This window comes from Chrysemys picta, chromosome 2 (assembly GCF_011386835.1).
Source record: "Chrysemys picta bellii isolate R12L10 chromosome 2, ASM1138683v2, whole genome shotgun sequence".
Taxonomy (NCBI): domain Eukaryota; kingdom Metazoa; phylum Chordata; order Testudines; family Emydidae; genus Chrysemys; species Chrysemys picta.
In genome coordinates, this window is record NC_088792.1 from 42,521,432 (window position 1) to 42,537,117 (window position 15,686).

Here is a 15,686-nt window from a genome sequence, read left to right on the forward strand (position 1 = left end):
TAGAATAAATTTAGAGCTGAGTCTGTTTAGCTTATCAAAAAGAAGATTGAGAGGTGACTTGATCACAGTATATAGATACTTTCATGGGGAGAATATACCAGGTAGTAAATGGCTCTTTAATTTAACAGAGAAAGGCATAAAAAAAAACATTGGTTGGAAGCTAAAACCAGACAAATTCAAATTAGAAATTAGGCACATATTTTTAACAGGAAGGGAAGTGGTGGATGTCTTCAGATCCAGACTGGATTATTTTCTGTTAACCTATGTTTTGGATGAAACATATCTATTGTGCTCAATACAGCGGTAACTGGGTGAAATTGAATGGCTTGATATACCGGACGACAAACTAGATCATCTTCTGGGGTTAATCTATTAATTAGTTCAGGGGTTCTCAATTTGGGTTAGGACCCCAAAGAGGATTGCGACCCCATTTTAATGGAGTTGCCAAGGCTGGTGTTGGCCCTGCGCCCCAGCAAGTCTCAAGCCCATGCCCCACTGCTCAGGGATAAGGTTACATGCCCCCCGCCCAGGGTAGAAGCCCTTGGGCTTCAGCTTTGCCCCCCTCCCAACCCCGCTTGGGGCAATAGGCCTCAGGCGAGCTCAGCTTTCAGTCCTCTATCCTGGGGTCGTGTAGTAATTTTTGTTGTCAGAAAGGGGTCACGATGCAATGAAGTTTGAGAACCGCTGAATTAGTTCATTGAAACCATTCTCTCATTTAAGTCTGGAAAGTTGTCGAAATGCCTGTACAGTTTTGTAAACTTTTTGCTTGTGTTGCTCTAGTTGGTGGTAACTTGAAAATGCAGTTTAGTTTCAGCCTTTAGAATATCAGATTGATCATTTAGACTTCTTTTTCCAAAGTATGTCTTTCAGTCTTGCTGTCCTGGGTAGGGCCTCAAGAACCTGTCCTCCATAGTCAACTCCTCTTCCAAATGTCCTGCCTCTTTGCAGGAGAAGAGGTAGATAGGTATGCTTTATCTTTCCCCTTTTCCCACAGCTAGCAGTGTGAAGTGTTTGGTTTGTGAGGGATGTGATTTCTGTTTTGTTTTTGAAATTTGAACCATTTTCCAAAAACATATTTATTTTCCTTATTTCAGGTCAGTTTGAGGAAATTTCAGGGTAAGCAAAAATTATGCCCACTCTTACTCCAAAATGTTGGTGAATCCAAATGAGTTACTTCTGCAGTAAAAGATCTTTGGGGCAAAATAACAAAAGCATAACAATAATATGTAATCTCGCCACATCTGATCCTATGGGGGTGCTTCAGTCTAACTTCATTTTTAGTAGGTGGCATTTTCTTTTAATGATTAGAAGCTCATTAACGAGTAATGTATATTTTAAACATATGCCATGGAGTTATAGGTTTGTTTATCATATTGAATATTTTGATTGTTTTTTATCTAATGCCAGAAAAGACTGAGTCACACATAGTTTATGTAGAAGGAATCTTTCCAAGGAGCGGTCTTATTACTTCTTTATAATAACCCTTCTCCATCTCTTCTGTTACTAAACCTTCAAAAGGGGAGAGCTTCAAATCAGAAATGCTCTTACCCTTCATAGAGCATCATGTAAATATAAATTATTAATCCACAGCCTGCAAATATTCAGGCTTGCTTAAAAATTAGTCTTGCTTGATAAAACTTTCTGAAATACAAACTAGTTACGGGTTTTTTTAAACAGAACTTAATATTCATATTATTCACGATTAATTATCTTAGTACCTATTTTATGACGTAGTATTGATAATACTTCTTCCACCCCGCACTTATGCCAATTCCTGTCTTGCTATTGAAAGAAAAGAACATGGCACTGAAGTAATAAAAATTATAAAGCCTAGAGTGTAAAGCAAAGCTAAAACAAACCAAGATAGACACATTTTTACATATAACTGAAGTTTAGGTTTTGTGTAGTAGGTTGATCCCTTACTTAGCCTTTAATAAAATTGGATTCAGGAGTATTTATATCTAAATAAAAAAATAAAATTAATTACTTTTCTCACATTTGTCTGTGAGAGTGTGTGTGTGTGTGTGTGTGTATGTGTCCTCCGAGTTGTAATGGAAAGAACATTTAAATTTCAGTCTTAATGCCACCTGTAAGAAAAATGTGCATGATAACACATAAGGACTAATTTTGAGGACAATAGACTAGCATATTGCGAGAAAGTGGGGAAGGAGTGGTGAGGGGAGGGAGCAAACAGAAAAAAGTTACTGAGATTGTGGTATAGAGCCAAAAATTATCCCTGGTATAACTCCATGGTTCTTAATGGTGCTTCACTAGGGATAATTTAAGCCCATTAAGCAGAATTGTTGAGTTGGCATTTCAGTCAGGATACATTTCTAGGCTGAATGCTAGCTTTCACTTCTAAAATGTCACAATTGTTTAATTACTTTAGTACAGCTATTATTTTTAAAGTAGTATAAATGCTCCTTGGAGTTCGTGGAGTTGGAAGTGTGTGCTTCTTTTGCTCTTCATCTTGTTTGTATTGAGAGTGCCTGGGAGTCCCAATCATGACTTGGGACGCCACTGTACTAGGTGCTGTACAAACACAGAAGAGAAGGAGAGTCCTTGCCCTGAGGAGTTTACTCTAAGGTAACAGACAACTGCTGAATACAGCCAACAGAAGGAGCACAAGAAAGCAATGAGACAATACTGACCAGCATGATAGTTAGCAATCACATTGTCTTCCACTTTATTTTCTGAAATCAAGATTTGATTGTGTAGTAATCCATTCTCTGTTCTGGTGAGCTTTTGCAGATACTTGAGCAGTCTGTGAATGTTGGCATAAATTGACATTTTGTGATCAGAATTAAGGAAAAATAAAAATATTACCTAGTACTAGGTAATAGGGTGGTTAACGCTACAAATGTAAATGGTGACAAATGAGCAGTTGAGTCATTGCAGTGAAATGAACCAGCATAGATCAAAGTGTGAGAATAAATTGTTTTGTTTTGTAGCAAAATAAACTTTGAATATTTAAACAAGTCCATTTACTATAGCTGCAGGTGGCAATTAGTAAGCCAGAGGATTGTATAGCTCCGTGGGGGATGTTCAGGGTAGCGGAGTATGTTAGGTATAGCAGTAAGCTATTTTGGAGGTTTTCTGAAGGTAAAAGCTCAAGCCAAACTTTGTGGCTCCAGTTCATCTTTAGGTACCATATATGCCCTCTACCCTAGCGAGGGCCCAAGGCGTGACCTGATCAATTTAGGCACCTCCACCCTTTCCCTTCCGAGGGCTTGGGACATAAGGCACATACCCTTATCCACAGGGCTCAGGGCTGTACGGGTCTGTGGAACCTTTTCCCAATGAAAGAGACGTGTACACAGCTGTGTTCTACACAGCTATTTATTAGCGCGCGCACACATAGAATACATGTGCCAAGCAAATCTATTATGTTCACCACTACCAATATACAGGCAAACTTCACCCAGTGGCCAGTCAAGATCCACTTATTTGGGGTTTCCTGGCGATGCCTCTGCACGTCACGGTCATGCGAAGGGATAAGAGTTATAGCAGCTTGATATTGAACTGCAGTCTGGCGATGGTTCCCAAGGAGCATTGTTTTTCACTTACATTATATGAGTAAAACTAGCCGCCACCTTTAACTCTACTAAACCTATCACATTATCCAATACCCCCTAGGTAACAAAATTGAACCAATCATGCGCTGGCACCCATGTTTCCTCTTCCCTGCTCAAGTCTTTTTTACATTTTCTCTCTCATGCCCAAATTGTAACTTTATTTATGAACTTCTTTGTTCATGCAGATAGTCAGCATGAATTCCCTGATCAGAGCTTATCTTACCTATATTACCATTTGTTTTGTCTTTCTGTATCCTCCCTAAAATGTTCTAGCCCCCAGGGGGTCTCTACTTTACAACGCTTGGTGTTATAACTCTTTTTTAGGGGCATTCCTGAGGTGGAGGTGCCTTAGCAGCAGAGCATTTTTCTTAATTTCAGTGGTGAAATTCCTGAGTTTCACCCAAGGCTGGTCAAGACATTAGTTTAGTATGGGGGTGAGTTAAGTCCCAGACCTACACAAAGGCCACTTATTGTAAGGAATGCCACAAAGTGTATTCCTCTTAGCAAAGAAGGTTCCTCTTACTGATCCTGCATGCGGTCTAATAAAGGAGCTGCCTATTTCACCTTCAGCTCCACTCTTTTCCCTCCCTGACTTTGCTGAGCCTGGATTTTCACCCTCCTCCTGTCATCCTTGTGGATTTGAGCCACATAGCATCCTCATAGTTTTGAAACACTGACTGAGGTCCCCAGCCCTAAAAGATGGGGGGAGGAGGAGCAGAGGAAGGGGACCCTTCTTCCCACAGAATTCAGGCAGGGCATCTGGAGCTCTGCTTATTGGCGCACTCATGCTGCTTAGATTTGTGCTGGCTTGATATCTGAGCAGCAGTGGCAATCGTTGATCCTTTAAAATAATTGAAGTTACTTTTGAATTACCCCATTGTAAGTAAGATCAGAATCAGGGGCCTGATTCTCCTCAGGTCTTGTGTAGTCTCTTATACCTGTGTAAAGGGATGTCAAATGTTACTGTCCTTATTTGATAGCATTTTACATCCACTTTGCACTTGTTTTAACAAGCTGTAAATGGCAAATGGAGAACCAGGCCTCAGGCGTTTTGCTGCCAATCAGGAAGTGAATTGGGCTAAAATGGGGTGCTTAGGTATAGTTTAGCAAAACCTTTTTTTGTGTTCAGATTTCATAATTTGCAAAGCATTTGGGGGCAGGTCCGGCAGTGGCATTATTGTATTTTAGAAACTGATCTGACCTCATTGTCCTCTCTGACTAGCAGTATGTGAGCGCATGTCTATACTTAAAACACTGCAGCTGTGCCACTGTGTAACTTCAGTGTATATGCTACTTACGCCGAAGGGAGGGCTTCTCCCATCAAGGTAGGTAATCCACCTCCCCAAGAGGCGGTAGCACTGGTCTACTACACTGGGAGTTAGGTTGGTATAGAGATCTCTCAGGAGTATGGATTTTTCACACACCTCAGAGACATAGCTATACTTAAGTAGGGGACAGGTTTTTCAGAAGCTGTGAAAACCAGAGCTCAGCCTAGGGGATCAATCGGAGTATTGTACACGACCTTGCCCGGGGGGGAAAGGGCATGTTTGACAGCGGAGAGACGGCCTGCTTTTCCCGGCTCTTAGCTTATCGGGGGCAGGGATAGCTCAGTGGTTTGCGCATTGGCCTGCTAAACCCAGGGTTAAGTTCAATCCTTGAGGGGGCCACTTAGGGATCTGGGGCAAAATCAGTACTTGGTCCTGCTAGTGAAGGTCCCTTCCAGTTCTAGGAGATAGGATATCTCCATTAATTTAGGAGGGAGGGATAGCTCAGTGGCTTGAGCATTGGCCTGCTAAACCCAGGGTTGTGAGTTCAATCCTTGAGGGGGCCATTTAGGGATCTGGGACAAAAATCTGTCTGGGGATTGGTCCTGCTTTGAGCAGGGGGTTGGACTGATGACCTCCTGACCATCCAACCCTGATATTCTATGATTCTATGAAATTCCTAGTGTAGACCAGGCCCCAGTGTAACATCATTGACTCCAGTTGCTTCTGATTTACTCTCATAACTGAGAAGAGAATCACAGGCCTGTTGTATTCCACCATAATAGCAGTGTATTAGGAATACTAAATTTTCTTTGATAAAGTATAGGTATTTTTTAATGGATTGAGGTAGTCGGAAAGAACCAAACAAAAATAAGTGCAATCTCCAACACTTACTTTTTGTGATTCATTCTGCAGCGCTGGATTTTCACCAGATGCAATTTTGTGTTTAACTTGCTAAAAATATCAGAGGGATTTGATGTAATCTTCTTAGTACAGCAGTATCAAAACTTCCTAAAGTCTTTGGGATACTATGTACAGTACGGTTTGAAAATGCACCTATGAGAACAACTGCCATGACCCTTTTCCCCTGCCTGTTCCCCCTCTGCTTGGGGTAGCGGGGGGGGGGGGTGGCATAAGAGCTGCTGAGTCAACACTAACACTTGAGGAGCCCTCCCTTAGGTAGGGGGAATGTTGGGGACCAAATCTCCCAGCTTTCTAACTGCTTTGCACTGCTAGAGTAGGGCCCAGAGTCAGGGCCATTCTTTCTAGTCGTTTTCAATGTCACTTTTGAACCCTACTTGGTACATACCCTTGCCCTGGGAAGTAAGATCTCACAAATATTGTAGCTGTGAACATAACCTGTAAAACACATTTATGGCTGCAACATTGTCCATGCACGTATTTGTAGACTTGGCAGAATTTGATATGTTTTTTATATTTTTGACAGATATTGATCCTTTCAAAGCATATATTTCTATCTATTTTAAATTTTCATTGTTGTGGGAAATTGGGCGGGGGGGTCAGACATTTATTTAAGAACAATAGACATTGAGATTCAAAAAGTAAAGCTTTATAAATCATTAAAACACAAATTGTCAGTATCCCATGTCAAAATATACAAAGTAAATAGCCTAACATTGACAAACAGTACATGTTTTTACTATTAATTCACTAGTCCATTTGTAACCAACCTAATTCAGAAGTCTAAATCACTGGAATGCCTTACTTTGTCTGTCTATAAATTTCAATTGTTATCTTTGGAAATACTGTTTTGGGCAGTTTGTGTGTAGGGTGACCAGACGTCCCGATTTTATCGGGACCGTCCCGATATTTCCTTGTTTGTCCCGCGTCCCGACCGACGTGCGGTCGGGACAACCGGACAAACAAGGAAATGCCCCGAGCCTCGAGCCCGGAAGTGCTCGCGCCCCCCCCCCCCCTGCCCCGACTCCGCCCCCTCCTCCCCCGATTGGCTCCCTCCCCGAATCCCCGCCTCTTCCCCGGCTCACCATTCCCCCTCCCTCCACAAGCGCTGGAGGGAGGCCCGGGAGGCGCAGGGGAAGCGCGGGGCCGGGGTGAGTAAGAGTCCGGTCTGGCCCAGTGCAGGCAGGACTCAGTTGGGTGGTTGGGAGAGGAGGGGGGCGACCCGCGGGGCCAGGCGACGGGGGAGGAAGCAGCCATGGCGCTCGGCGGCTCTGGCGCCCCCGAACCCCCCGAGCCGGGGCCTGCAGCAGCGCGTACGCTGGGCCCAGCCCCTGGCTAGGCACGTCTGGGCTGCCCAGCTGGTGCTATCGCGCGGCGGCCCCGGGGCGGAGGCATCGGCAGCCCAGCCCCGTTCGTTCCCCTGCGGGACGGGGGGGCTGGGGCCTGCTGCCCCCACTCCGGGGCCGCCGCAGGATAGCACCAGCTGGGCAGCAGCCCAGACACTGGCCAGGGGCTGGGCGCAGCGTGCGCGCTGCTGGGTCCCCGCAGCAGGCCCTGGCTCGGGGGGTTCGGGGGCGCCAGAGCCGCAGCCGCGGAGCGCCATGGCCGCTTCCTCCCCCGCGGCAGTGGGAGCTGCAGCAGCGGCTGCTCCCGAGTCCCGCTGCCCGGGGGTGAGAACAGCCACCGCCTGGCCCCGTGGGCCGCCCCCCTCCTCGCCCTACCACCCAACTGAGTCCTGCCTGCTCGGGGCCAGGCCGGACTCTCACTACCCCGGCCCCGCGCTTCCCCTGAGTCTCCCGGGCCTCCCTCCAGCACTTGCGGAGGAAGGTGGGTTTTTTTTTGGCCCCGCCCCCCGCCACGCCCCCCCCACGTCAGCCCCCCCCCCCCGTCCCGATATTTGTCTTTGGTGATCTGGTCACCCTATTTGTGTGTGTGGTGAAATTGACATTTTCCAAATTTACTGATTAAAAATTCTAATCATTCCAAGCCTACCTATATATGTTTGTGAGAGTGACTTTTGTAGTGTTACCAGAAGTCCGATTTTGCATCAGTAAAACTGCTTCTTCCTTGCTAACTTTTATGCCCTTTTTGGTGAAAGTGTTCTGTGCATTGCCTTCATTCCTTCAGGGCCTGGGATGGATCTAGTCAACCCCCCTGCGTCTGCTTGTTGTGCTTCATGTGCTAGCTGTGGCTCCCCTCCCTGTCTGGTGGCTGTATTGTTTTGGGGTAGGGATTTTAACGTTCAGCGCCCCGTCCTTTCTCCTCCCCCTCACAGACAGACCTCCTTGATTCACTCACTGTCTTTGGAAACACCGGGTCTCTTGCTGCTCAATGCCCTGAGCATGGGAGGGTTACTAGTTCCCATTCTACAGCAGCATAGCTGGTTCCTGGATCCTTTCGTAGAAAATCTGTGACATTTGAACTCCCACTCCCCTTGCCCAGCAGTAGCTGCCCTGTTTCCGCCAGGAGCGAACCCAAGGGAAACTCCTCCTCAGCTCTCATAGTAAGGGGTGGAATTTATTCCTGGTTTGGAGCTATAGACTTGTGAGTTTACTAAATCTCCCGAATAAGTTTGTGCCCCACCCCCAACCTCCATAAAATGAAATAACTAAATGTGGTCTCTCCTTTTTTTGCAAAGTGAGAGGAAGAAGGAAATTGAGTGATGCCCTTTTAACGTATGCATCAAAAATTAATTTTGTTTAGGAAACCTTTTTCTATAAGACCTCTGGTTTCAGCAGAATGTCATTCCTTTAAATTGATTCAATGTAAATGATCTGTATGGTATTAAGAATCTACAGCGGGAACACAACAGTGAGGAGGTGAGAGTTTCAGGCAGCATTCCCCCGGTTATTTAATATGGACAGTAATTTACTGAACCAACTCGGGATTGGAGTGCTCAGCTAAGGATCTTTCTGGTGAGATTTTTGGAAAAGTATAGTCCATTTCTATAAGCAAAATCGCATTTGCCCTATAATGGGGCCAAATTTATCTTCCTGAATTTAACTGTTTATATAAGTTGTACACAGATTGATCGTTTTACTTGATGTACTGCTTACAGAATTATAAATGTAAGTGAGCTCTTACTGTGTTGATGGCTTTGGAGAGAAATGTATGTGGTTCTTTTGCAGGTAATAAAATGGGAAAATCCAATTTGCAATTGCAGAATAAGCCTCTGAGTGATGTATGATCTTCATAGTAGCATTGGTCAGAGGGTTACTGGTAATCACAGTGCTGACTTGCTTCCCTAGTGGCCTGCGTCTTTAAACTGAATAGTGAACAGTGTGAATCTGTGTCTTTGAGCCAGCCAGCATAGATTCTGTCTTATTAGGTCCTCTTTGTCACAGTGCTTAATCCTGATGCCTGATCCTTGTTAGAACACACATGCTGCTGAGTCCTCCTAATAAAGGAGATGGGTGTGAGGCTCCTCACTAGAAGCACTGAAGCGTAAGGCAGTTAGGGCAATTGCTGCCTGACTGACAGAGGGGTGAAATGCTTCCTGCAGGTTATTACTTAAAAACAGAACAGACCTCAGACAGCTGACAGATGAGCTTTGCTGAGGTAATGGTAACTTGTTGATAGGCCAATATGAGACAAGTGTCATCTTTTCACACAGTATAATGGTCTAGCTTCACTCTAATTATGATAACCCTTTTTCACAGAGAGAGCTGCATTAAGGATTAAACATAATGCAGAGCATGGTGAGGTTTTAACTGAGCCAGCCAAGAGCCAGCTTGCAGATGCTATTACATCCATACGTACGCATTCACTCGAGATATACAAATGGCATTAATTTGAAAAATAAGCACATATTTACTTCATATAGAGGTAACAGCTTGGTTAGGCTGGCCTTCCAGACTTGATGCTTAATTTTTAGCTACATAGTTTGGTTAGATGAAAAATGCTATTTTTATTATTTCCCCACTTCATCTACAACAGTTTTTAACTTTCTCACAGCTGTTTTTATATTCCCTGATCATGACATCCATAAGGTTACAAAATGTTATTGCAATTTTAAATGTATGTGTGAACAGTTAATTTAGAGAATGCAGATAATGATTTGTATAGCTAGGACAATGACTCAGTATAAAACTGGAGTATAGCATAATGTTTCCTTATCATGAGGAATCTCAGTTGGGCGTGTACTTCTCTACCTTTCTGCAGGGAGAACTTAGGAAAAGACAAATCAATGACACTTCTAATAAATCTCAAGTCTTGTTATCAAAATAGCTAAATTGGCAGGTTATAGGTATGAATTTCTGTATTCTGGACTGATAGCTATAACCAACATAAACTGTAGGATGTTGCACAAGCTAAAGTATTGGAAAAACACCAGCTGGGGATTTTTCATTAGACTTGGGCTTGTGGTTGTGATATCGGAAATAACCTGCACCATTGAGCCCTACCTATGGAAAAAAGTGTTGCCATTGTTCATTCCTGCTAAGCAATGTGACCAGGAATACTACTGTGGAGTTGTCCTTCAAGGTCAAGGTTATTTTTAATGGTATAAATTAGCAGGTCCTTTTATGCCCCCAAATAGTTAGTGTCATCTGGAAAAATAAGTACTAAATTGGGAATCGGGAAGCCTCAAGTTCTAATCTCACACCTATTGTAGTACACCTCTACCTCGATAGAACGCTGTCCTCGGGAGCCAAAAAATCTTAACGTGTTATACGTGAAACTGCGTTATATCGAACTTGCCTTGATCTGCCAGAATGCGCAGCCCCCCCCTCCCCCCGGAGCACTGCTTTACCGCGTTATATCCGAATTTGTGTTATATCGGGTCGCGTTATATCGGGGTAGAGGTGTAGTAGTGCTAAATGAGTGAAATTTATATCCTGTACAGAAGGCCAGCTCAGGGCCTATGCATCATTAAGTCCCGTTTTTAAGACATATTTTGATGAATAAATGTGAAATATGTTGAAATATAGTAGGATTAAATTTAAAATTCATTGGGCCAAATTCATCCTGACTGTGAGTACTGCAACACCAATCAAGTAAATAGGGTGGAATTTGGCTCTACATCCATATTATATAGTATGTCAGGAGCTAATATGCCCACCTCTTCCTCATACTAAGCCTGAAAACATTGGCGTTTTGCTTTAACTGGGTAGTCATACTCTTTCAAAGAATGAAAATAATTTTATACAGTGAGTAATTTGTCTAGGATAAGAGATCTCCTTTTCACATGCCCTTTTGTTTAATCCCTTTCAGGTAATTTGGATTTGACTGGTCAAAAGCAAGTCTTCAAAGCAGAGAATAATCCCTGGGTTACCCCTATAGCAGATCAGTTCCAGCTGGGAGTGTCTCATGTTTTTGAATATATTCGTTCAGAAACATATAAGTAGTAAGTATTGATCTTTATTGTATTATGTTATAGCTTTTACTATGGAGCATTTGACAAAGTCCTTGCAGCTTGATTGCACACCAAGCATGGATACCAAGAAAATAGAAAAATTTTGCTATGTTACTTACTAAATAATTTCCTGTTAAGGTAAGTGCATGTAAATGTGTATAATAAGTCATTGCTCCATAAATTTCAAAACAAGTCCAATAATGGTTTTTAGCGGTTTCACAGCCTACACAATAGCTAGATTTTAATTAAAAATATGCAGCTCTATACACACATCACTGTAAATTGCTAAATGTTTACTTTCTTGTGGGTCAATTTTCTGAATAAAAAAGTATGGCTTAGCCATATTAGGAAAATACATTATCCATACGTATAATGGGCAGCAGGTATTTAACAAATAAAAGGAAGTTCTTCACACAGCGCACAGTCAACCTGTGGAACTCCTTGCCTGAGGAGGTTGTGAAGGCTAGGACTATAACAGGGTTTAAAAGAGGACTAGATAAATTCATGGAGGTTAAGTCCATTAATGGCTATTAGCCAGGATGGGTAAGGAATGGTGTCCCTAGCCTCTGTTTGTCAGAGGGTGGAGATGGATAGCAGGAGAGAGATCACTTGATCATTACCTGTTAGGTTCACTCCCTCTGGGGCACCTGGTGCTGGCTGCTGTCGGCAGACAGGATGCTGGGCTGGATGGACCCTTGGTCTGACTCAGTATGGCCATTCTTATGTTCTTGTATGACACTGTCCCTGCTTTTGGTGTTCAATTTATAAACTTCATTGAGGAAAGGTGGTAGGCTTACAAGAGCAGGGCTTGGCAAGTCACGTTAGGAGTAATACTTTTAGGGATGTGCCATAGCGGTTTACAAATTGAAACAGGTATTTGTTGAAAATAGTTTCACCTGGTGGTGGTGATCACACATTGAGATTAGCTGTGAAGGGAACGGATTTGAATGATAAATGTTTTTGTTTAGGAAAGAGTTTCTCTGATCGGTCAGTGGGTTGAAAGATGTTCTTCTTGTTGAAGACTTTTTTACGTTGCCAGTCCACAGTTGCTTTAGAACAATAAGCAGGAGAGTTACATCAGGCTTTAACTCTGACAACTAATTTTAGAAATATTAAAATAATGCAGCAAAAACTGCAATCTGTACACTAAAATCAATATTTTGTTCCAAATATTGAAACTGAGGGAAACTCTATAACTTGTGGTGCGTTTTTTCCATAAAAATATGTAAATGCCTCTCTGACAACTTTTATCAGCAACCAGTGAAAACAAATCCACAAAAAAGCAAAGTTTTACAGGTGGTGATAAAGGGTATACAGAGTATAGGACTGACAAGTACAGCTTCTGCATGGAATTTTATAAATGATCCAGCAGTGACTTCTATAGACTCATGCTGAACTGTCACGTAGAGAATTTTAGCTGAATAGGGTCACAGGTGGGAGTGTGTTTTTATAAAATCCTGTGTGCCAGCAGAGTGGTCTCTATATTGTAATATATTTGTTAATGTGTTTTTGCTATCTCTGGTGGTAATTTTATATTTCTGTTCAGTGAGCAACATAGGTAAGGAATTCTTAATGAAATACTAACAAAAACATTCATGGATGTTTGGAGGACTATTGTGGAGTTCCAAGGACCTAATTAAAGCTTTCATATGTTTACTCTACCATGAGAAGTTAAACAGAGGCGAGTTCCTTTCAGAATTATGTGCACATTTTTGTCAGTTACTATTGTGGTGTTGCAATAAAGGGAGAATTCAGAGAAACAATGACATTAGAATTGTGTAGACATTAAACTGCTCCTGCACTGGTATGAAACCGTTCTTAATGTAACCAAAATACATAACCACAAAATATACGCACATGCAAATAAACAGAAAAAATGTTTCTTTAAACTTTCAGTGTATAAATGAATGATTTTTGGACCATGTGTTGAGAATATTGGCTATACTTTTGTTAGAACACCTGGAATAATGAGACTGCCCAGACTCATGGGGTGGGTGGAGGGAAAAGAGATTCTGTTCTCCCCTCTCCCAACCTGTTTCCTTTAGATATGACCTGCTGCAGACATATTTTTTGACTTGCATTTGATTTTGTGCGGTGTAATTTGTAAGAGGTGGCACAGTCAGGTTAACAGGTCAAGTGACATTTTATATCCTAAAGCAAACTAACTATGAACGTAAAAGATGTGAGAACTAATTTCTTCCTGATGATTTTTCTCTTCTGTCTAATCGTAGGCTTTTGCTTTTCCTCCTCCTCCAACTTTTTTTTTCCTTTCACAGCAATATTCAAGGTACTGTACCTTTTTTCTCCCCCTCATTAAGCAAATCACCAGGCTGAGAAGTAGGTGTAGTAATTTCCTCCATAAGATGTCTGTAACCGTATGCAAAATTGAACTCTTTGATTCCACTGGATCATTCAACCAAGAGAAAACTTTAAAAATTACCTTACAGTATTTGATAGACCCAGATGGCTTAACTCTTACACTGAGACAAAGCATCATTGTTAAATGGGTGATTTGCTACAAAAGAAGTTATTCTGTTTAGATAATGTCACTCATAATTTTGAGGAAGGAGAAGAAATTGTGTGTATTAGCAGCCTGAAATCTGTATGGAGCTGGGGATCTGGCATTTTCTGGCCCTGGTTCTGCCTGAGTCATCGCTGGACGCATCAAGACAAGATGGCTGGGACTCCCACAATATAGGTAAAGCTTAAAGCCCAGGGTTGGTGCTTCTCCGAGTCGGAGAGGTGCAGGTGAACCTGGTTGGCCTGCATGAGCTCTGATGCCAAGGAAGACCCATGCGCCTGGGGTGTCAGAGGCCTGGGGGATGGCAGCTTCTGGAAAATTGAGGTACGCTCAGGATGCCGCTCTGCAAGGTGATCCTGGATTTTGATGCACAGTTCAATCAGGCTGTCCAAACTGGATGGAAGCTCCACCCGGGAAAGCTCCTCCTTCACCTCCTCATTTAACCCCAGGTGGAAATGGTGGTGCTGGGCCACGTCATTCCACCTATCGTCAAAAACCACAAGACAAAATTCACCAGTGTACTTTGCTACAGGCCAGCCTCCTGCCATAAGGCCTAAAGGGTTGTCTTGTTGGTCCGCACCCTTTGGGGTCGCCAAAGATGATGAACATAGCTTGAATGAATTCCTCTAATTGTTGCAAGAGGAGGTTGGACTGTTCCAGGAGTGGGGAAGACCAGGCCAAGGCTCCCCCAGTCAGCAAATTTAAGATGAGCCCCACACAGGTCTGGTCTGTGGGAAATGGTCGGGGGGCATAGGAGGAACAGGAGCTGACATTAGTGCAGGAATCCCCAAAACTTGTCCCAATCTCCATCAGATTTGTTGGGCAGTAGAATCTTCAGCTCTGGGAGGGGTGGAGATGGAGAAGCCAGCAGAGCAATCTGTGCCTAAAGGGCCACAGTCTGTGATTACAGGGTGGTTACTTGCGACTGCAGGTTCTGGATGGCATCCGCCAGTTCCGCTGGGGCCTTAGTAGGGTCAGTGCTAGCGCTGAGAGCCGCTGGCCCCAATTAGAGGGCTTCTCAATATGTCAACTGACCAGAATGAAGGCAGTCTAGCCTAGTGGCTGGAGCGGACAGAAGGCCTAGTGGTCAGAGTCATAGTCAGTTGTTGGGAGCCAAAGCCAAGGGTCAAACCAGAAGGCAGAAACTGGGTACCAGAACCAGGTTTTGAGCCAGCATCCGTAATCAGGAGTCAAGGCCCAGGGTCAAACCGGAGGTCAGAAACTGGAGCAAGCAGGGTAGCAGGCCAGGAGGGTTTCAAGGCAGGGGCAGGACAGAGGCAAGGCTAGAGCAGCAGGAACAAGGTAATGCAGGAGCAGGCACAGTGGCTTTTATGAGCTTTGAGAAGACAGTGAGCTGCTGCTGGTTTGAGTTGACCTCTGCAGTCAGTCAAGTTGCATAGCAAAGAGCCAGCCTGCTAACCTCTGCAGCCAGTCAGGTTGCGCGGCTAATCAGGCAGCCTGCTGCAGGCCAGTTGTGTTGATGAGTCTTCCTGGAGACTAGTCTGCTGCAGGCCCTGATTCCTCACGGCTACCAGCCATTTTAAAGCAAACTTTTTTTTAGTGTTAATTATATCTTTCATCCTTTCCGTAGTTACTTGCCCTGTTACTACCTGACCGGTAAGGCTAATGCATCTGAAGAATGTATGTGCCTATGGTTAAAATGTCTATCCACATACCTACCTATATGCACATTTTTAATACTTACTTCAAGATGGTATCTAGGCACGAAATACAAAATTAAGAATCATATTATTTTTGTCCAAATAAGACCCTGTTAGCCACCACTACTCAATTCAGCTGCTCTTTTTAGTAGGGTCTTTCATCTCCTTTAATTTTCTTACACTTCATGAGAAATGATACTAGGTAATGCTTCAGCCCTCATTATTGAGGGAAGAGTTGTGCTAACAGGTGAGTAATATGTCATGCTCTGGTCAATTTCTAGCAAATGCAGTGAGCCCATTGAGCACAGCTCTCTTTGTGGGTCACAGATGGAAATATGGTCACTAAGCCAAGCCCACAGCTTAATAAGGGCTATAAAGATTAAGGACCAG

At 43.4% G+C, this 15,686-nt stretch overlaps 1 protein-coding gene across 1 annotated transcript in view; it reads left to right on the forward strand.

The window, feature by feature from the left end:
- RSU1 (Ras suppressor protein 1) overlaps positions 1-15,686 on the forward strand; it is a 179,074-nt gene that overhangs the window by 81,865 nt on the left and 81,523 nt on the right. The window contains exon 8 of the mRNA XM_005282446.5: positions 10,973-11,105. Within this exon, the coding sequence (XP_005282503.2) occupies positions 10,973-11,105 (133 nt within the window). The remainder of the gene's footprint in view (positions 1-10,972; positions 11,106-15,686) is intronic.